The sequence below is a fragment of the Poecilia reticulata genome, chromosome 17 (assembly GCF_904066995.2).
Source record: "Poecilia reticulata chromosome 17, P_reticulata-male-v2, whole genome shotgun sequence".
Taxonomy (NCBI): Eukaryota; Metazoa; Chordata; class Actinopteri; order Cyprinodontiformes; family Poeciliidae; genus Poecilia; species Poecilia reticulata.
Window position 1 is genome coordinate 18,114,449 of NC_088846.1, and position 23,535 is coordinate 18,137,983.

The window sequence follows — 23,535 nt, forward strand, 5'->3', positions numbered from 1 at the left end:
TTATCTGTTTCTACTCTGATATTTTGTCCTTTAATAGTGTGTGAAATTATATAAACCAGCACCCACCTGTTATCTAGAGGTTCTCTGCAGCCAATGGACATACATCATAGTCAGCAAGGTCAGGATTTCAGTCTATAAATGTGTCCATCATTAATTTACCTCTCTGTCTATCATTCATGCACATTTGGCATAGAGAGCACCGCTCGCTGTGCCCGGAGCTGCAGGTATTGACTTAAAAGGTAATGAAAGTCTTATTTTTTTGACAAATGCGGGAAAAGAATTGAAAGCGTGATGAGACACTCAGAACATTTCTCAGTAATCGATCTTGAACATAATCTGAACGAGGATGAGGGGGGGGGGGCTAAGGAGTTGCACCTCTTGGCGGCTCACAAAACGGCCCCTGATGAATACAAGATGTTCTTACGCAAATGTTTCAGACTACAGCCTCCTGGTATGAGCCTGCTCGCTGCAGGAGAAAAAGTCAGAGGGACATTTTGGCCTTATTAATATGTCAGGGGAAGAGGAAGCATCACACATCATTTTATACGCAGATGTTTCCACTAAAACCTCATTTCCTCTACAGTTTAGATATTATTACATAATGACTGAACAGTGTAAAACTGGAGTCCAAACCCGTTTTTGCACACAAACCTTTCCAAAATAGCTTGTTTCGATTGTGAACATGTTTTTGTTTGGAACAAAGCATTGAATGAATATTTCTAAAGGACATTTGGGAAACCAAATTATGAAGGGAAAATGATATACAACATCAATAACTGACCAGTTATTTTGTCTCAAGAAGAATATCCCCAGAGGATAACACTGCAGTGTGTTCAGTGTGATGTGCAGTTTTAGCTTTCCACTTAATTTTTATTGAATGCCATAGCCATCAAGAATGAATTGCAGATGATTAAAATTATGGAGCAGTTTATGGAATTAGTGTCAAAAATGTTATGATCTTATAACTTGAAATGTGTTTTTCGCGTGATAGTCAGAGCTGCTTTTTCAAAACAAAGTTTCACTTTTTATTTAGAAGTGAGTGACAATAAGCGGCTGTACGAGCAACATGTGACGTAACATGTTCGAGGCTTTAGACTGTTCTTCCTTCACTTCATATAATTACTTTTACGCAGTAAAGGATTTCTGCAGCTCTCTGTTGGATGGTTATAAAAAGTTTTTTTATTGCCATAAAGAGAACAAATAAAACTGGTCAAACTTTTCCTCTGTAGACCTGCTGCAGTGAAGATATTTTCTTCTACAAAATATAAAGATCTTCTAAATCAAAAGAACAATGCTTCCAATTCCCTTTTAAAAGAAAAGAAAACTGGATTATTGACTTGTATTTGTTCTGGGTAATTTGATTGATGGTCTCTATTAAAACCAAGCAGACAGGAGGACAGAAGAAGGCTCTTTGCAATCTTTTCAGAAAATAACTTTTGCTCTATAGAAGCATCAGATCCAGGTCATTTCACACATGTAAGAGTAAAGCTGATAACTTGTCAGTTAGAAAGGTAGCGGTGTCAGTGGCCATGGTTTCATTGTGTCAAAGGGAAAACACAATGATAAATGTGCAACAGAAACATTGATAAGTCTTAATTACGTCAGTGAAGCTTTTGACAAGTAGCTTAAGGATTTTTAAAACATAAAAATTCGGAGTTAGTAATATATTATTACATATTATTGCAATCAGGCCTGCTCATCCCAGTTTCATTTCTTACAACTGTAATACATTCAGGCTTATTTGTGGAAACTTTGCATTATAGATGTAATAGTTTTATACACAAGAGAAAATGAAGGGATTAAAACATCAGCTTCACTTATGGATCAAAACATCTGTCCTTTTATAAAACAATCACTATTTTTTTTATAATCCTTGAGATTCATCTTTGATTGTTATAAATATTTCTCCACTTGGAGAAATACAAAGTATTGGTAAATCTCAGATATAAAATATAAAAATACTCTTAGTGATATGTTGATATATTACTAGGTAAAATAGAGGATTTGTTTGTATTTAGAGTGGACTATGCATGAGAAAAAATATCTACCTGAAATGTAGTTTCTTCAACATGATAAATTGTTTTTGTTTGGTGCTTTGTGTAAAATTAGGTCCTGTTTCTTATTCCTGTTTTTACAAAAAACATTCATTTCATATGTCAGAAAGGCTATATTAAGCTCTACCCTGCTCCAAGTAACCACATGTAGGCTGCTGTGATTTAAGTTAGATCTATATGTATCTTGCACCTGCTAGCTACCAGTAAACACACTGTTTTCTGCTGTCCCATAAATTGCATGCTTAGCATTAAAATGTGAGGCTGATCAACACATTATCAATGTTGGAAAGATACAATTGTAGATATGTTTTCTTTGCAGCGTGGAGATTAATTAGTAGAAAGCAATCTTATGAGTTAAAACTCCAATCACTGATCACATTTTTCAAATTACATTGATTCATTTTGGAAAGAAATGTTCTGTTTAAGATGGGATTTTGATCTTCAAAAGATACTCTTTGCAGAAGAAATGTAATTTTCCATCAGGGACAGAAATGGGAAATGTTCTATGTGCCGTGTTTTTGCTGTTGCTCATGATCTCTTGATGCTGTAATTTTTTAATAAAAAAAAAACATTATGCCTATCATCATCTCTCAGAAGAAAAAAAGTCTCAGGAACTTTCTGTTCTGGGTCAAATGACACGAGTGTACAGGAGACTGAATAAAACCCATCGCAGTATTTGAAGAGTAAAACTGAATTTAGTGGAGTTCAATGAGGACAGCTGCTTCACCTACAAGCTTCAAGGGCCATTTGTCATCCTGCATGGCCTGCAGCTGTCCTCAGCTCTCAAAGATGGAGATGTCATGTTGCAATCGCCACATCATCCGAGCGATTTTGCCCTGTTCCTTCCTGCGTGCTTGCTTCCTTTTCTTGTCAAAAGGAAGAGCATTGTTAGAAACACAGTGCTTAGCAAACTGATAGGACAGAAAATACCTGATGCCGTTATTATAAAAGGAGCAACGCTGACTCTGCTGAAATGACACAAAAGGTTCATAGTTTAATCTTTGGATTCTCAGAGGACAAAGGGAAGTGCTGCTGTCTTGCAGGTTGCACAGGAGGACCTGTTAAGAGAAAGTGCTCTGCTTCTAGCTGCAGACATGTCTTTCAGCTGACCATTTGTAGACATTCAATTTTAAAGCATGTCTTAACATTTACTCTGGCTCCTGTCTTGTCAATCACGCAGTTGTTTTATAAGAGAGCACTTGGAAAAAAAAAATCCTGCAACTGCAACAGATCGATGAAACAAATATTTTGTTTTACAGTGTCTTTGCAAAAGCCTTTAAACTTTTACGCATTTGATGATGTTACAAATACAAAATGTAATTTTATCTTTTTCTAATTGCTCCTTCATATTTAGGTGTGAACTTTTACTGGATCACTTTAAAGCATTGTTTTAAGCTTGGATGTAGACCACTCCATTGTATCTGGCTGTGTGTGTTTAGGATTGTCATCCTGTTGAAACACACACATCAACACAGCATGATGCCACTGCCACCATGTTCCAGGGTGGGTCTGGTCTGTTATGGTAGATTTACTGTCAGTTTTTTGTCCTACATGACTGGCATGCAGTATGTATCCCAAAAGTTTTAAACTAATTTGCTCAACCTTTCTCTTATCCACTCCCACATTTCTAGTGACCATTGTCTTGGGACAATGAATATAAATGCACAGCATTATTTGTGTAAAAAATTGGAAACCATGCAGCGTTATTATCACACTTCACGGACAAGTGTTATTTTAAGTTGGTCTACCATATGAAATCCCAAAGACATATTTTACTTTGAAGTTTGTGATTACATATAAAATTGGGGAGGTTTCACTAGTATGAATACATTTGCAATGAGCAAATGTAAGGGAGTAAAATCTTAATTTTTTTTTTCATTTAGGTGTCTATAACATGCAATGTTATTTTAACAAAAAAGAAAAAAAGTAAAGCAGCGTGTATTTTAATTAAAAAACTAAAACCTGCAGATTTTTCCTGCAGATTTTTCTGCATTTTCATGAGAGGAAAGTAAATACATTATATTATTTGTCCATATTGTTGGCAAAATAGATAAAACATGACCCAATTAAGTCTTGACCTAAAGTGCAAAATGTCCTCTGTTTCTCTTCTGCTGTCACGATGCTCCTGACACGCTCTCTGTGCATTAGCATCTTCACTACTGTCCTCTCAATTAGGTGTGAGCATCTTTTGCAGTGAGACTCCATTGGATTGGTCAAATATTTTATTGGAATGTGGAATATGAAGACTTGTCCTTCACAATCTTACAATGTCTCTTTATGGACATGTGGACAAACTATCCTTATATAGAAACTCTCATGCTATTTTATTTAAGAAGAAATCTGTCTGTTATTTTTCTATTGAGAAAAGATAACATCACTCAACATACTTGAGAGATGGAGATAAAGGGATACCACTCCCTCCAGAGGATTTATGAGCATTCTGTCCTTTAGGCAAGCACAAAAGGACACTGAATGACATATCTAATCTTCTATATACAGAATATCACCCCATGCACTCTGGTAGATAATCATCTGCTGCAAATGCATCTAGTATGCAAACTCATATTTTTCTCTTTCCATCAGCTTGTTAAGAAACACTGGTTAAGGTTGAAGGACTGGAAAAGCTCAGGGCTGTGTAAAAGAGATGCCTTAGTGTATGGACTGATGTGAGTTGAGATGATCTCAAACTGTTGTTATTGTTATGATTAAACAAAAATGTTTGTCTGCTATACATTTTGTGTGATGCAAAGGCTTCAACAAATTTCCCTACGGGAGCAGTAAAACTAAATTTAGTTTAGTACTGTCACGCTAAAAATGTAGGACACTGTATGAAAACTTCTCTGTCCAACATATCTAGATCTACCCCCATTCTTAACATGTTTAAGTTGTGCATTCTTTATGTGGTTAATAACAATAGTTAAATATAACAAGTCAACAAGTACAAAAAATATTGCCTTTTCTGTTTGTGTGTCGGGATCCTAAGATACAGGTAAGAGATTTATATTGAGACAAGATTTGTAGTTCAGTAACAAAAATTATGTGCCTAATCCTAAAACTGATAGGTAGCTAATCCTTATGTTACCCAGTGCTAAGAAGACCTGGGTTATCAAAATTGAAAGAATTGCTGTATTTTGGAAGTAATGAAAAAATAACTTAACATTACTAAAATAATTGCATTTAGATAAAAACCTAATTTGAGAAATGTAATTTCTCAAAGTTAAAATCACTGTCAAATATCACATTCAAATCCTTGATATGCTATTTCACAAAAGGCTTCAGAGTACCTTGATCCAAAGTAAATGTTTTGCAAAGAGTCCTAGAACCAAAGAAAACCAACAAGCAATTGTTAAAGAGAAACCGAGTTGCTATATTTTATTAAAAATAGATCCAAGAATGCACTGTTTCCCAAAAACATGGCCAAAGGGAAGCATGTTAGTCAGTACGGATGGGAGAACAGAGCCTCTGGGCATCCTATTTTATGCTGTTTGAAATAAAAATATATCTAAACTTGTGTAAATACAGTTTTTACAATAATCATTCTTTATTTTCACTGTGAATCTCTAAGAAAGAGCTCATGACTGGAGCTACATTATTGACATCAAAGCAAAGTGCTTTTTTGTCTTTGTTCATTTGAGGAAAATTGGAAGCTCAGTTAAGTCTAGATGAGAATATAGACAACTTTGCAAACATATATAAAGCAATTTTCTAATTATTTGAATAGATTTGTTTCATAATATTTCAGATTATAGTTGTCATATGTTCTCGACTTGTCATTGCACCAGACATTGTTCAAATTTGACATAAATAGCAAAATGTACTGTGAAAAGAATACATTAAGTAAATAAAGAAAACCTAAACTTTTGTTTTTCAATTAATAGTGTCCTCAAAATAGTACAGCTAATTACCAAGAAGTTGTGTAAGTACATATAGTAAAAAATGTTTTAAACATGTATTTGAATAAAATGTACTTTGTCCAGAGAAATCGCTTGTTTGCACTAGTGATTTAGATGGGACAATGATGATAGTAGTAGCACTGCTGCTCAACACTAATGTGGCATTGAGTAAACAATGGATACTAATGAGACAGGATTTTCAAGGGTATGCTTTTGGAATTTGATAACTGTCATGAAAAATAAAATCATTTATGCTTGGTATTTGCAAAATCCAAGAAAATAGAAGAATGTGAGTTAATTAAAATTCTTTTTGCTCTCTTGCATGTTAATCTACAGGTTTGTGTATGAAGTGTTTGAGCAGATCCATCATCAGAATCATTCATATCTTGAGTTTGTGTCATTTCTATTTCCCAGTTTAATCCCAGAGCTGCCTCAGATTCTACATTCCACACATACATGCTGGCTTTACAATAACAACTCTCATCTCTGTATTGCTTGCTAATGTAAATGATATATTTTCATTCAAAGTCAAAAGCATGCAATCAACAACATTCACTAATTCATCCTTTTTTTTCTCTCCAGATTTCACTTCTGTGGAAGAGCAGAATGTTATCTTAGCCCCATCCTCCCTGATACTACAGCGCAGCCACAGTTCAGGGACCTTTAGAAGAGATTCCATCCTCCAAACGATAACCTCAATCTGCTCTCCAGCATTGGCTCTACTGGGAATAACGCTGCTTACACATACACACAGCCAGCCAGCCAGGAGAAGTGACAGTGTTGCTCTCCTGCCGCCCAAATCTGACAGCCATGATCCTGAGAGGCCCCCTGCTACGGCTTAGATCAGGGATCAGCTCGCTGCTCGATGGCTAGACCTCAACACTCAAAGAGCTGGAGGCCTTTCTGATGAGGTAAGTCTCAGTCTCTCTCTGCTGCATTGGTTCTTTAACTTGAGTGCGAGCTGATTTTCTTTTTCCTGCACTTGTTTTCTGTATCCAAGTGACCGCCATGTCTCATTAAAACTGATGCGGTGCAGATTAAGCTTCTTCAAGACAGCCGTCAAAGTGATTTGATATCATGAGCGCAAAACTGTAAAAGTATAGACCGTTTAGTATTAAGGATCTTTAGGTTTTTATTTGCAATATAATACAGCACATTCCACTGTGGCTTGGTTTTCTCATCTCTGCGACAAGCCATCAGACACAGTAACACAGTTCATTTCTGGGAGGCTGGATTCAATATTGAAACATTTATTAGGATACCTTGGCTCTCACCTTTGCTAATAAATTATTCATTAATGCTTAATGGTCTCCAGTTTTCTGCAGAAAATTGCACCATTGGGGTTCCTTGTTCAGTCAAGTTTAGAAGAAGCACATTTAAATAGAAAAATCTCTTTCCCTCTTTTGTCTAAGCTCCATATGAGAAATAGTGGAGCATAACGGGTATGGGCAACCTGCTAACAATGCTGATTTAAACTCCGCCGTGTGGTTTTGCTGCATGACTCCATCCTATCATTAAGCATTTGTCCCTGCAGACCTAAATTAATTTTGCTTTTTTTCTCCATTCCAGAATCTCTCACTGCATTGTAGCACATGGATTTCAAGACTTCAAATGAAGAGGTTGGTAGGATTTAATCAGTCTGACAATTGACCGTAATTAAAGAAAGTGGCCAAGCATTTTCAAGCATTGGAACACAACATTAAGCCTCCCAGCATAAAGCTAGAGAGTAGGACTGCAGGAGAAACATTTTTTCTCACGGTTTTGCCTCTTATTCGCTACGTTAGCCTCTTAGAAGATGGTGATGATGGATGTACAGAAGCCGCATCTTTATATCTGCTATTAATATGTAGTAGTGGTTAAAAAAAAGATGTCTGATGAAGCATCTTCTTTCCGTTAGAGGGTGCATATATCTGAACACAATAAATAAAACAATGTTGTATCCAGGTGCTGCTAATAACAAGCAATGGATAGTGAGGTTCTCTAAAATAATTTCAAAGCAAGTTGAGGCCACTGAGAAGTGTTGTAAACAAGTGAAAATACTGAAGATAGTTTATCATTCTCTTAGAAATGGAAGCGGAGTGAATCAACCTATAGACATTACGTAAAATGAACTTTTTTGACCTTTCCATCATGTTATAATGTTATTCCCTCAACTCCTTAAGATTAGCATGAGTAGCAATTAGCAAACGCCTGGTGGAACTGCGAGTCTGCTGAGCTTACTATACAAAGTTCTTCTCAGTCCAACAATCCTGAGAACTGAGGCGCTTCTTAAAGAGACAGAGGCCAGATTCAAGGCATCAAATTACAAAGTCAAATTTCTTCTTAGTTATGTTTGATATATATATAGAGCATATTTATAACAACTGAAGGTAACCGTTAATTGATTGTGCTATAAAATGGCACTATGTGCTTAAAAAGTATATAATACCACCTTGTTCATGACAGTACATTTAGAAAAATGTGTATAGCAGGATGACTTGGGACAGATGAGACCTTATCTTGTCCCCTAATTACAAAGCCAGTGTGATGTTAGGTTTAGTTATATGTGTATCTTTCCTCTAGCATACAAACCTCAACTAACTGAAGGAAGACCGGGAAGATAATTGGCCTAAAAATGTAGTTTTTATTCTTGATACGTGAAACCCTAGCCTTGAAAAAGGATGAACTTCTATCTTATTATGTCTCTACATCCTATGTGATCACAAAAGGACAGCTTTACATGCATTAGCTCGTACCTCACATTAGAATGCGCCTCCACATGAGTCTCAAGTGACCGTTTGCGATAAGCTCCGAGCTCCAGTTCCGCATGCCGATAAAGTAATATCACATATGAGGATCTGACTCACAGTCAGCGGGAGGGAGGGGGGGCAATGTGTGGCTCTACAAATGTTTTAACAAAAAAATAAAAAATCAGGAATTGCTTTCAGAGCGAACCACATAACAGACTTTATTATAGACATAGACATTAATCTGACACATGTCAAATCTGTCTGCGTCATGTTAATAACTGTGTTTTGACAGAGGTTCTTGTAAGTCATGCTTGCTCTGATGGAGAAATGACTGATGTTGTGTTGGCAGCCTCTCTGTGTGTAAGCCCACCTCTGCTGACTAAAGAGAAAAATTAAAGCTTTTAAACTTCACATTCTTAATACTGGATCAGTAACTGTGAGAATATATATTAAAAAAAAAGGAAAACTAAGAAGAAGCCTCGACAGTTCTTTGCAGCTTCACTGCCTGCATTAGATGTGAGCAATGTTCAACAATGCTTTTCCTCCCGCGTTTTAAGCTACACATCCCAATATAATATATCAATGTACCCGTTTTAAAGACCCACAGTTTGTCTTGGCTTTAAACATTCAGGGATTATGGAGGAGCAGTCAGGATATACAGGACGGATTCATAGCTTAGGTAAGGGAATGCATCCACCGTCACTGCAATAAAAATGTCTGCAGCTATACATTCAGTATATTTTAAGTCTGCTTCGATGTCATTAGTCAATCCTTAACTATGCAGTGTCTTGCAGAAGTATTTTGAGCTCCTAAACTTTTCTGTATTTTGTCATTCTACAATGCCAAACTTCAATGGGATTTATTCAGGATTTTATGTTATAGACCAACACAAACTGGTGAAATTGATAGAAAATGAAATCACTCCTAACATTGTATCTGTTTGTACAGTTCTGGTACCTCCTACTCCAATGCAAACAGCTGTTCTGTGAATGGCTTTAAAAGCTTTGACGAAAGCAATATTGTTAAAGGTGAGGAACACTGCAGACAGAGAACTTACAAAATAATATGCCAAGTTACATAGAAACCCTACAGCATGTGCTGTGAAAACACATCACTGTGAACAAACCATCCGAGACTTGAACATTTACTCTTCTAGACTCTTTTCCTCCATTTCACTGTGGTGAGATATTTTGTAAAGGTCTGGGTCACCAGTTCAATATGTAGATGTAAAAAGTTGTTATAGACATACCTGAAAAGACTTGGAGGTGTCATGTCATCAACATGCAGTTTTCTAAGTATTCTCTTAGAAACAAACACCACATTTCTGGATTTTTATTTTAAAAAACACAACCTCCTGAAAGCAGTTATGTGCTATTTTGTGTTGATCATAAATTACAATAAAATGCATTGAGTTCTGGGATTGTAATGCAAAAGAACATAAACAAGTTCAAAGTGGGTGCTTTCTTGTGCAAAACACCATAGTTGTAGTAAAGCATGGAGAGCTCACTTACAAATTTAGCAATAATTTGTAATAACCAGCCTGGACTGCCAGCGAATGTTACCTGACCAATCTGATCTCAGTTAACTTTCATCCGTCCTCAGTCCACTTGTTAAATTGTGGGTTAAACTACAACCATGGGGCTTATTTCAAATGAGGCCAGTGGTACTTTCTTCATCATGAAGCACACATCATTATAGAACAAAAAAATACTTCCGTACTACTCTGAATCAGCATGACTTCATGCTCATTCTCACTCTTGGGGCCTCATTTAACTAACTTCTGGGTTGATGGAAAACTGCTGCTGTTTTTTTCCACTCTTTGATATTGAAATGCATTATCTCTAAACGGATTAAACATCTATGTCATGTAACTTTCTTTTCTGCTGTTCACGTAGGTGTAACCCATCTCGCAACACACGCCGATGAACTTGGAGAACTTTAGAAACTGTGTAATTTGAATGATTGATTAAATTTGTATGCAGAGTACATTACCAGAAGAAACACACAGTTGCTCCACCTTTTTTTTATGTGCTGTTTACCCATCCTCTGTTCTACTGTCTGACACAAATCCTGACACAAATTACCATTACCTCTTTTCTTGTGTCACTTTTTTGTAACTTAAAGAATCAACTCAGAATGTGTGAAGCACACATATGATTTTTCAAACATGTGGAATTATTAAAATCACTTCTCACGCCATTATACATTTATACCAAGAAGCCAGACACTTTTTTCATTTTTAAAAATAGTTACAAAATATATCAATCTTCTTTAAATTTATGTTCAGTCCTGTCGTTCAGTTGGATTTTATTTTTGTTTGAAGAGCAAATGAAGAAATGCTCAACATTAAAATATATCGAAATGTGATGAAAAGTGCTTGAAATCATACCCTTGACAAATTGGGAAAAAAAAAAAACCTCCAGTGAATGTCTGACACAAACCTTGACAGATACATGGTTATTCATCATCATTTTAGTTGATCACTCCTTGAGAAAGTTTTTGGGCACAAAGTTACCTTTTTTAATCTATTTAAGGGTGCAATTTTTAATTTGAATTATTATTATTTTTTAAAGATTTAGCTAGAGACATGGAAGTTAGGAGTATCTTAAATTAGGTGCCATAACCACAAAGCATTTCATGGAAGATGGTCTGACACTAGTCGGAAAATTAGCAAAAATTAAGCCAAAGTCAAAATAAAATTTAAAAATGCCTCCTTAAAGCCTAATGAACTATTTTTCACCACAATTTGAACAAGTTTTAGGAAAATCTACCTCTTTTCAAGAAAAGCATGAAGAAATGAAAGCTCACTTACAAACTCAGCAAAGTGCTCTAGGCATTTGTCTTAAAAGTAAGTTAGAAATAATGTAAGAAAAAGAAACTTACAGCAGAGTCTCTAATTTAATTTAATTTTGAATAGTTTAGTCTTTAACCTGTTTCTACAAAGTGCTAATACCACCAATTTTACCTTCACATTTTATACAACCTCAAACTTTAACGTTCCTTTTTTTTAATTTTATGTCTTGTGTATATTATTTGAAATTGAAGGAAATAATTTGTTTTTCATTATCTTTTCAAGTAAAAGCCCCCTTTACTTGAATACCCCCGAATGGACCTGATGAAACAATATCAGCAAGACCAAATAATAGTCGTGATAAAGATAAAGAGTCAGATGAGTTTAAAACACGGTTAGGTAAGCCAGGAGGCACAATGATAACTGAATCAGCTGCAGAGCTCTGAACAGTTATTAACATCCCCTTTAATGATTTTGCACTACATTGTGTTGGTCTGCAATATAAAATCCTAATAAAATAAAATACAGAGGTGAGGTTTTTAGTTGTGCTCTAACAAAAGGTGAAAAAGTTTGAAGGGTACAACTTTTGCAAGGTATTTTATGTAGTTAATGAAGTTAAAAATAGCAAAAAGAAAGCAACTTTTAATTGCACCTTTCATATTTTCCTCCCTGTTAGCTCTTAACATTATGCTCCCTGTTTATAACAAGATGTCCTTGCTTCACTACTTAAGTCATCAGTAAAATTTAATACACTCTATCTCGGAGCAAAGATGATGATGCAGATTGGACAGTTAGAAGAGGAGTGATGGTGCACCTTAAAATAGGATGGAAGATAAAGCTAATTATTTGCAGTATAAGAGGCACAGCAGGTCAGACGACACTTAGTCAAGTGAGATGCTGCCTGACCTCAATAATACACAGACACTACTGCCCTCATTTCGCTTCACTAACGATGCCTGCACAGACACATATTACTTCAAATAATGTGAATTAATGCCTCACTCATTCAATTTCCAACACCACGGCTGCAGGTGGGAGTGGACGGACTCAGTTTCTTGCGCTTCTCGTCGCAACTTAAAGATACAAACTGACTATTTCCCCGAGTTTAAACTTCCAGCAGCAATGAAGCTCCGTGTCTTATCTGCTCATGTGCGTCATATGCTGGGTGACAAGGATGCTGACACTGGTGGCTTTCTTCTATTAGCAGTCTCATCAGGTGAAGGTGCTTCTCTTATTCAGACCTATTTTTTTTTAAGTCAAGGACGGGACCGGCATCACAATTAGCCTTGAAGGAGGAAAGGAGATGCAGAATGCAAATTTATGCAGATTAGCGTGTTGTTAAGGGACCGTTGGAAATACACGCACAGTCCTCACTTTTGCTTGTTACGAGGAAGAAACAAACGTAGGGTTTAGTTAATTTTTCTTTTTTCTTTTGGTCTTTCCATGTCACAGCTTCCTGATTTGACCGCAGCCTTTCTCTCAGGCTAAATGAGATGATGCAATCTGAGAGCACCTTTGTCTATGAAATAATACAAAGCACACAGAAAGCAAATCATTTTCGAGACTCTCTAAATACAGTTCAATATTTGAAGTCATAAATCCATTTTTATCTTTATTTCTAATATAAACGGTTGCCTATTTGTTTTGATATTAATATTAACAATTAAAGCACTGGGGAAAAAAATGGAAAATAACAGACATCAGCCAGAACTAATTTCCATGTTCATCCTGCAACGATGGTTCTCAATGACATTTCATTTCATGGCCAGTTAATTTTGTCACGGGGAGGGAATGATGAATGATTTTATCTCTTTGACTGTTTGCAGACAAAGACTGGGATTTATTTGATGCAAGAAGGTAATGAGGAGCCATTTAATATTCGACTACACTTGGCCAAAGATATTCTGACCATTCAAGAACAAGATGTCATCTGCATTTCAGGAGAACCTTTTTATTCAAGCGTAAGTAACCCCGTCAAAGTCATGGTTCTGCCCGTGTTCGCAACACATCTACATCAGTAGAATCATGCCCTATGAATGAAATATGTTCATTAAATAGTGATTCACCTGCTGATCTTGTTATGTTGAATGTAACATTTAGCTCTCAGTTGTCACCACTTCCGACGGCTTTTCCTTTGCGTCTATAAATGCACTCTTTCTCATGAGAAACAAGTCTAGAGACCATGGCCTTTACCAAAATGGCATTCATGTAATAACATTTTCCCGGATAAAAGTCTTCACAGACAAATGGAGGCTCACGTCCTCCGAAACATTGTTACTAATCTACGAAAAGGTCAAAGACACAGAAGTCCAAACACATCTTTAGCGTGTCAAGTGAGGATGTTTTTAACCTTGCAGACGAGTTAAACTTTCCCCTGATAAAACTTTACTGCGTCGGAGTCAGACGAGTGGACTGAGGGGCCTTATGTTTCATTTGTTCTGGCAGAATGTGTTGGCCTTCCTCCTGTTCCAACACATTCCCACCCTGTTGTGCTTGGGTCGCCATCTGGCACCGTTTTGATAAGGCTGAGGAGGGACATGCTTAAACAGCGTTAAGCTTATTTGCACCAATTGGTTCAAAAATGCATCGAGGAAGTTTTTAGCCTCTAAAAATTGCTGTGAATTCACATTACACAAGACTTAATAACCTATTTATGTTTGCAAATTTTATATTTTAGAAATGGTTATATTCTTGCAAATGTGTGGTAAAGCTAAAATGACATTAAAATGTTTATGTATTCATGAAAAGCCATTTTTCCCATCAACTTGCTTTGGGCATAATTCTGGCTGCATATTTTATTGCTTGCACAAATGCACAAATGTTTTGGAGTTAGGACTTTTCTTTAGTTGGTTTGCTTCCAGCTTTTTAAAAAATGTTCAGGTTTGGGAACATCATTCAAGAAGCCTTCCAAAACACATTTTGACAACCATTTGAGATCATAACCTTAACCAATCACCAATTACAATTACACGTAAAAGCAAACTGAATTTTTCCAATTCAGGATCCAATAAGGCTCAGTCTGGAAACTGCTGAAACACCTATTTCAATATTTCAATGCCTATGTCAAAGCAGGTTCAGATGTAACTGTTTCTGAGAGGACAGCTACCAAGAATGCAAATTTTGCTTCGATACAAACACTTATTCCATCGTGATATCTGCTGAGATCAGCAGATATCACGATGGATGAAGCAAAAACCCTCTGGAGAAAGATTTTTTAGCTAAACTGCACAAACATTTTATTTGCTGTCCACAATGAAAACAAAAATGTTTGTAAGTGTCAAGGTGAGCCTTAAAATCCTTAAAAAACAAAACAAGACACTGGTCCAACTGTGAATCGGGATGTTGACAGCATAATTCTTATTATCTGTTTTGGTGCCAGTTTTTCCTGTATTGCACAATGTGGGTGGAATGATTGATCTGGAGGACTATGAACAAATATATCTTACCTTAAAAAGCTAGTTGGCTGAAATTTGTTCTGATAGTTCAATGGTTGCAAATAAAGTTGGTTTTGAAATGAATAGAGTTTTTTGTGGAATGAACTCTACAATTTCTGCCAAGAAGAGGGGTTAAATATCCAGCAAGGATTCTGCCAGAAGCTAACATCTTTCTATTAGTCTATTCTATTAGTGGGGATTTATCGGTATGTAAGACTAATCTAACTGGTCACTTAATTAGGTACGCCTTGATCCCCATTTTGCCTTCAGAAAGTACTTAATTCTTGATGACACAGATTCAACAATTCAATTCCTAAGAGACTTTGATCAATATTAACTTGATAACACCCCTCAGTAGCTACAGATTTGTTGGCTGCACATCCATGATGTAAATGTCTCGTTCCACCGCTTCCCAGAAGTGCTCTGTTGGACTGAGAGCAGGTGACTGTGGAGGCCATTGGAGAACAGTAAATCAAGTGCCACGTTTTAAAAAAACTGTTTGACATGTTTGGGGATTGTTGATAATCTCGCTAGAAGTATCAATGAGAAAACTGTAATGCTGTGATCACAAAGAATATTCATAACCAACAACAATGCTCAAATTGTGGCATACAACAGAGCTCAGTTGTTATTAAGAGGTCCAACTTGTGTTAAGAAAAATATCTCACACCTTTACAGCTCCACCACCTACTTGAATTATTGATGACAGGGATAGCACATTTTGTCATCTTCTGCTCTTGTGGCCCATTTGGTCCAACATTTATTCGCCTGTGTGTCCAAAGACAGCATTCCTCATACCTTTGTTCTGACGAGTTATTTGAGCTACGGTTGCCTTACTCTCACGTCGAACCAATCTGCCCACTCTGCTCTGACCTCTGACATTAATAAGGCATCAACTGCCGCTCACTGGATATTTTCTCTTTCATAGACTATTCTCTGTGAACCCAAGAGATGGTGGAAAATCTCAGTGGATCAGTAGTTTCAGAAACGCTCAGACCAGCCCATCTGGCCTCAACAACCATGACACATTAAAATACACTTAAATCCCCGCCGCTCCCCATTCTGAGCTGCAGCAAGCCATCTTCACCACACATAGGTGCCTAAATGTTTTGAGCCCTCTAACATGTGATTAGCTCATAACGTTATTTGCAGTTTCCCCTGTGTGTCCATCAGAGAAGCCAATGGTTGTATAAAACTGTGTTTATAATCGTTACCCTGTGTTAAGAAAGAAAAACAAAAAACAAGCAAAATAGTTTCAAACCTGTGCACACAGTTTTTGCTTTTTAAATATCATTACAGTTTTATGTTAAATTTTTATGCCACCAATGAATCATGACTAGATTGCTTAACTAGTTAAATAAAAAATAAATAAATCCTACAATCAGTATGACATTAATGTGTGTTTGCAAACATATGACCAGAACATTTTGCCACTATGCTAATAATAATATCTAAGTATTAGAGATTGACATTCTTGTTACCGTTTATATTCTTGTTGCTTTTGTCTGATTTTCTTGAATGATAACGTAGTCCACAGCTAAATCACTGAAAACAATGAGAAGAGTAAAACAGGCAGCTGAATTGCTCCCAGTGTCTAATTCTTAATAAACTCTCTTAATTAGGAGTTCACCATCATAAGTGGAACGCGAAACAAAAAAAACATTTTGAATCCTAATGACTTTAATATCAGAATTTTAAACTAAATATGCTGTAGGCCATATTTTAAAGTATTTTTGTTATAAATAAGGATATTCTCATTTTTAATGAAGACTGCTGAAAGGAAAACAGACTCGTGGGCAAATCATCTGTAAATCATTTGTAAAGATTAGTTTTGATCTTGGTTAAGGCCATGACAAAAATAACAGCCTCATTCTCATTCATCCAGCTAACCATGATGATGTGTTCTACTGCTGTCTGTTATTGAACATCAGATCATGATCTCCCCATGTCAAAGAAAGCTTTGCTAATTAGTTTGTTTTAATTAGATTGATGGCATAGTCATCCATGTGGATCTAGGAGAAAAAAACAGTCACGATATGACTCCACTCTGGCAGTTTCAGTACACGTTAAAAGTAAATGGAGTGCTTTTTAAATTCATTTTTTCATCTTGATTTATGCCCTTTCATTATTACTGCATTTGAATTTAAGAGCGATCCCTGACAGGTCTGACAGCAGCCTAATCTCATCTTTTCCCCTCTAACTGCAGGAGAGGACTGTAACAATCAGACGGCAGACGATTGGAGGGTTTGGTCTCAGCATCAAGGTAATTTAGATCTCAGCTGATTAGGCTGCCCAACCTGACTCATTCAAGTCGAGTGTGGACAAGTGTTATTGATCATTTCCTTGTCGAACTGCAACAACACCAGCGTCAGACACTCTATTGCCTTTATGTTCCGGCTCATTTTGTATTGCCTCCACAGGGTGGAGCAGAGCACAAAATCCCTGTTGTGATATCAAAAATATCAAAAGAACAAAAAGGTACGACATCCATTTTGTTGATGTTTCTCATCTCCCGATGTTTCAGCCCTTCTAATTTGTGCTTGCTATAAAGTGTTTGTTGTTGCTCTGTTTGTTTCCAGCTGAACTCTCTGGGCTGCTTTTCATCGGAGACGGCATCCTTCAGGTAAAAATGTCACATTAATGTTTTCTCCTCTCATTGTGCAAAATAACACACCCGGTATATTTAATAATTCATGTGCCACATGTCCCGGAAACTATGTGAAATAATTACTCATCCACACGGGCAAAAGTCTCATTTATCACATATATTTCAGCCAAAGGAATTAATTAAAAAGAAATAGCACATGGTGTCCCACTTGGTAACTGTGGGAGACATGTAATTATGACGCTCATATTTACACCTTTCAGTGGAGAACAATTATAGTGCTGTTTTATTTTCTTTTTTGCCTCCTTACAACTAAAATCGTATCAAATTTTATGTGACAGACCAACCAAGTACTGCATACACATAAAGTAGAAGAAAAGGATATATATATATATTTTTTACAAATAAAAATCAAAAAAGTGTGGCATCAACTCCCTTTATTTTAAGACCTCTAAGTAAAATCTAAAGCAACCAACTGCCTTCAGAGACATAATTAGTAATCATAGTCCATCTAGGTATAATATAATCCCACTTTTGAGATTATATATAATCGCATTTGTTGGCGAACACACTAGACAAGTCTCCACCATTAATGTTGTAGGGAAGAATGGGCAATCATTTCTTTCCTTAGATTTGCTAGGTTGATAAACAGGGTAGTGGCAGTAACATACTGTAGTGAGGTGATGTGTTTTTTTTATTATTTTTTTTATTACATTGACACCTTAGGTGGTCAGAGTTGATGGGATTTTGGATAAAACTAAGAACATGTTAGAGGCTGCAAAAGACCAGAGACTGGTTTGAAATTTTACCTTTTTGAATATGACAACTAAATTTAAAGCTATAGCTGCAACATTATGGCTCAGATCAAACCATATTAAAACGATTCAGTGAAATGACATACCCACATCTAACTGACCTCATATTTGATGGTGAGGTAGTCTAAAGGAGTGAATACATAACTCATTCAGAGCTTTATTCATAAACAATTGAAAACCATGCATCATTTGCCATTCATTTTGCAATTTTGCAACTTTGTGCATTACTTACAGTCATGGTGAAACACATTTTATTAGATTCCAACCAAACTTGCAGCTATATTGTCACAGATTGTGTAAAAGTTTGAATACTTTCGAAAGGCATTATAATATGCTTCTCTCATTAATCATATTGTAGAAAGCTTTAGTGCTTTTGGTGGTGAAATGTTATTCAGAGGACTGATGTTACTGTTGTTTTCCAGATAAATGGAATAAATGTCAGAAGCTATCGCCACGAGGAAGTGGTAAGCTGTCAGCTCATATTTCATAGTTTCTTACACAGAAACAACTCTTTCAACAGCTTATCTTGTCTTATTTTGATGATTTGCATCTTTTTGACATGCAAAGCCACTTTTTTCCCTCTTTCATCCCTTCTCATAAGCAACTGTAAGAAATCCTATGCAGCTTCTTTAAATCCCTTATCTTGGATTTCCATTCTTAGCTAGACACTGCCATGCTATGTCTCATCCTCAGCAACCCTCTCCCTCTCCCCCAGTGAAGAAAAAACTTCACTCTGTGTAACTTGTAGGTGCAGGTTTTGAGAAACGCAGGTGAAGAGGTAACCCTGACGGTGTCGTTCCTGAAGAAGACTCCAGCCTTTTTGAAACTGCCGCTGTGTGAGGACTGCACATGTAAGAACCCTCCACCAAACGCTGAAGCACTGGAAAGTAATTAACCAGGATTATTTTTAGCTGGTCTTATTTTCTGTCTAGAAGTGGTTGTCCTGGAAACAATAAACTCAAGCCTCTTTGAGAAAAATAAAAGTGACGTTTATATACAGTGAATGGACAACACTTTCACTTTTTCTCTCTGCGTGACACTAAATCAATCTAAAGGTTTAATGTTTTAAACTGGTTAGGATTACTTGGATTTGCTAAATGTCAGAATAATGCGGGTTTTAGATATATTTTTGGACTTTCTTAAGAGTCAGATGCTTATATATATTGTATTTATGGCTTAAATGTCTTTTAATTTCAGGTTTTGCTCAAAGATTTGGGGTATCCTAGCACAATCCTCTACATATTTGGCTCCTTTTGACAGAACCAATATTACTGGATCAGCTTTGTAAATTAACTGAATTTATATAGGACATTTCTAGTCACACTCACTGCTTAAAGCACTTCATAGTGCTTTAGGTAGCAAGAAAGTAATGACAGATAATTCTGGCATTTAGCAAATGGAACAAAAAGAAACATTGTAATCCCTTATTGACCTAAAACAGAAAAGGTTTGATTTAATATCAGACAGCGAGAAAAAAAACAACAAGATTGTGTCTTTTTATACAGCATATGAAATTGAACAATGTTTTTTTAAACATAATAAATTGATCACTTGGTTGTGTTGAGATCAAGAAAGATGCAACTTTGGTAAGGAGAGAAAAACAGGAAAGGAGACTCGTGTCGAGCTCCACAAAAGGCGCTAAAGACCAAGCTGAAAGAATTGACTCATTGCTCATTGTGGTGTAATTGATTGTGTCTCATGGGAGAACTTCAGCTCATCATCAGACATGAAAGCTTTTGTGAAATCCTTTTATATGCGTATGTAGGCCAGGTTGACTGGCCGTCAGTCAGTCAGCTGAATACAAATTGGCACAAAGCAGGAGTCAGCAATGGAGCAGAACAAAGTAACGAGCGCTTGTTGATGAGACAGATGGAGAAAATAACATATACATTCTTTTTTAGCCGTTATGTACTTGCTTCATTTTCTAGGCATTCCCAGCGACCAGAGTAGTGGGACATCATCTCCTTTGTGTGACAGCGGCCTGCACTTAAACTACCACCCCAACAACACGGTACTGTTCTCTTCAGAATGTGTGACTGAACGATTCCATAACTGTCCTGTAGCTGTGCAACAAGCGTCTCACTACCAGCAAGTTGTTTCCATGCGACTGTCACTGCGCACTGATAACCATGACGCTCTATCTTTACCGCTTGAAAAGGGGTGAATCAGCTCTAATCTGCAGCCTGTTTGTACATCTGCAACACCAGTAGCTGCAGCAGTGGCATCTCTTGATATGTGTAAGACCTCACACACACAAAATAAAATCCTCTTCTAACTTATCCTTCACGCTGTTACAGGACACGTTGTCCTGCTCGTCCTGGCCCACTTCACCGGGGCTTCGGTGGGAGAAGAGATGGGTGGACCTGCGCCTTATTCCTCTGTTACACTCACGCTTGTCGCAGTACATCCCCGGCTCTGACATTAGCAGGTGAGCTGTGAGGCAGAATCTTGAAGCTGTTTTTTTTATTTTTTTTATTCTTCAAGGCTCAATATAATAGTTGTGCTGAGATCTCTTTCTTGGGGATTTTAAAACGGAGCACTCTGCTGAGGTCCATCTATAAATAGACCGTTTTTTATGATTTTTCAACGTGGCTCCTTTGGTCATACCTTGCTCTCTTTGATAAAAATGAACTTTTCGTGTGGTAAGTAGTTCATAAATCTAGTACAACATCCTTTTTACGTACTTACTTTGCTTTCAACTGAACTAACACACAAAACAGACTAAATAAAGCAGTAAGCAGTAAGATCATATGTTAAAAAGCTTATTGTTTTAACAAATTATGTACAGTGACTTGCAAAACTATTTTTACCACTTTAGTGTTTTTCAACTTTACCTTTTCCTTATTTAACCACACCAAAATCACCAATTTAAATACATTTTATTTAAATCCACACAAGTGCAAAAATTAGAAGAAATAGTGAAGACTGTTTTTTACAATTTCAAAATTTGAAAATCATTTGCTTTCTGAAGTAAGGTAAACAGGAAACAGAGACGCAAAAAAGGCTGCAAAACAGGCTGCAAAAGAGTTTAGACTGAAGAATTCCTGAAGGACCTTCAGAGAAAGTTACAATGAAAAGGTTTAGAACTGCAATAATTAATCGGATTAATCATAATTAATGGATTAGAGGAATAATCACCAACTACTTTGGTAATTGAATATTTGTTAACTAGAGTATACAGGCTCTAAAACAGGCAATTTGTTGAAGGAACAACACACTCAGAGCAGCAATTAAGCCAAAACTTTACAAAGAATATGTAAATTTTTTCAGATGAATAACCTACTTTTAAAATATGCTCTACCCAGAACTCCTCAAGTAGCATCATTTTAACCTCACCAATCCTCCCATTATCGCCTTTTGCTATCCAATTTTAATTAGTCATTTGAAAAAATAGTTAACAGATCAGCTCTACACAAGTCAAGCAGAAAGGGCTGAGCTTTTCACATGTTGTTGTTATGCAGTATGCAGTATTTTTTTTAGCTGCAGAGGCATCCTTTTCTACAAATGATAAAGCGTACACTAAAACAATTATATGTTATTGCATTTTAGACAATAAAATGCTTCTTTTTCTTTTTAAACTTTGTATAAGCTTAAGTGGTTAAATGAAAACTTCGCAGATTTTTAAACTGATTAATCGATTAATCAATAGAATACTGACTGAAACAACTGTGAGCAGCAGCCCGAATGTAGCTTTTATCAAAGAATATCCACATGTTTGAATGGTCCAGACAAAATCCAACTGAGAATCTGTGGCAAGATACAAAACTCCAAAATGACTTGAGCTATTTTGCCAGAAAGTATGTGGTAAATATTTAGTATCTAGATCTGCAAAGCTGGTAGAGACATTCTGCAAAATCCATAGCTGCTTTAAAAGGTGGTCCTACCAAGAAGGCTCATTGGGACTGAATCCACACTTTTCAGATGTTCTACTTTGTAAAATTCTGAAAATTGTGGGCTTATTTCTTTCCTCTTTCCTTCCACAATTTTTACTACTTTATATCGTTATATCACATAAAATTTCCCAAAACACCTATCAAACTGTTGTAGCAATAAAATTGTGAACATTTTGGGCTTGTTTTCAAATATCAAAACCATTAAGGAATACACCGACCTGCCTTCTAAACCTAATTTGCATTATTTTGATTGTCGTTAAATCGGAATGACGCAAGTAAAAATTGCTGATATTATTTAATAATATTTTATAACTTTGTTTCTTTGTTAAATGTCAAATAGGATCAAAACATTAAAAACTCTTCCCAAAGTTTTATTTGCACAGGGGTTCTTTGCATATGCATCAGAATTGATCTGATGAATTTTCCATGCTTGACGTATTAAGCCATTAAGCTGTCAATAAATGTATTTCCATTTTTATTACCCTGTAAGTGATAGATGCAGTAATCTTGCGGATTAGACGTTAATGGATCTCACTTGTGGTTTGGCCGGTTTTAGCCCATTAACTGACAGCTGGCTGAGGATATTGCTCAAGTTTTTTTTAGGATTTATGGGCCATATTACAGGAAAGGCTTTCAGTTTTTTGTTGTGGCTGAGTGATGATAAACATGCATCACAGGACTTTAAATGTGTTCTCTTTTTTATTGTGTTGTTTTTTTTAAAGATATTAAGACTTTAGTGTTTTTTTTTTAAAGATGGAGCAAATAAAACATTTAGTAATATAAATCTCATTTAAAACCTCACAGTTGGTTCAGACTGAAGTTATTGTTCCTTTGCTGTCTCTAAACTAAAAATTAGAATGTTAATTTATGGGTTTTAGTTATCAAGTTGCTTTAGATCTGCTGTAAGGCAGTTTTCTGCCTTGGTAGGCAAAACTTTCCAGCCCTCAGTGTCAAGAAGTAAATACAGACTAATGGTCTCATGTGAGGAGTTATATTTTAAGAATGCAAACTTTTCTACCTGTTACTGAAGGTCTTGTACAATGAAGAATAAGTTTTCAAACAGCATTATACATTTTTATTGTGTTGTATTATAGACTGAAGTAATTAGGCTTATGTGTAATTATAAACATCGACATGAATCTAATGTGTCTTTGTCCATTACTTTTGTGTTTTCTGTGTTGATATCCTGCTTTGCAAAAGTCATTATATCTGTAAACTGTTCACATTTTGTCATTTTACAATAATGGACTTTTATGCATTTTGGGGGGAAGGGGGATTTTATGTAATAAATCAACACAATGTCATTCATTTTAATAAAGTG

General features: G+C 36.2%; 1 protein-coding gene across 2 annotated transcripts in view; it reads left to right on the top strand.

Moving 5' to 3' along the window:
• The window catches only part of sntg1 (syntrophin, gamma 1), a 59,642-nt gene that overhangs the window by 10,339 nt on the left and 25,768 nt on the right, over positions 1-23,535 (top strand). The window contains exons 2-11 of one of the 2 annotated variants that reach the window (XM_081598017.1): positions 6,530-6,858; positions 7,517-7,566; positions 13,294-13,428; positions 17,108-17,164; positions 17,322-17,379; positions 17,481-17,524; positions 18,744-18,785; positions 19,070-19,208; positions 20,250-20,332; positions 20,619-20,749. In XM_081598017.1, the coding sequence (XP_081454143.1) occupies positions 7,540-7,566; positions 13,294-13,428; positions 17,108-17,164; positions 17,322-17,379; positions 17,481-17,524; positions 18,744-18,785; positions 19,070-19,208; positions 20,250-20,332; positions 20,619-20,749 (716 nt within the window). In that variant the 5' untranslated portion in view covers positions 6,530-6,858; positions 7,517-7,539. The remainder of the gene's footprint in view (positions 1-6,529; positions 6,859-7,516; positions 7,567-13,293; positions 13,429-17,107; positions 17,165-17,321; positions 17,380-17,480; positions 17,525-18,743; positions 18,786-19,069; positions 19,209-20,249; positions 20,333-20,618; positions 20,750-23,535) is intronic. The other variant, XM_081598018.1, reaches the window with a different exon arrangement.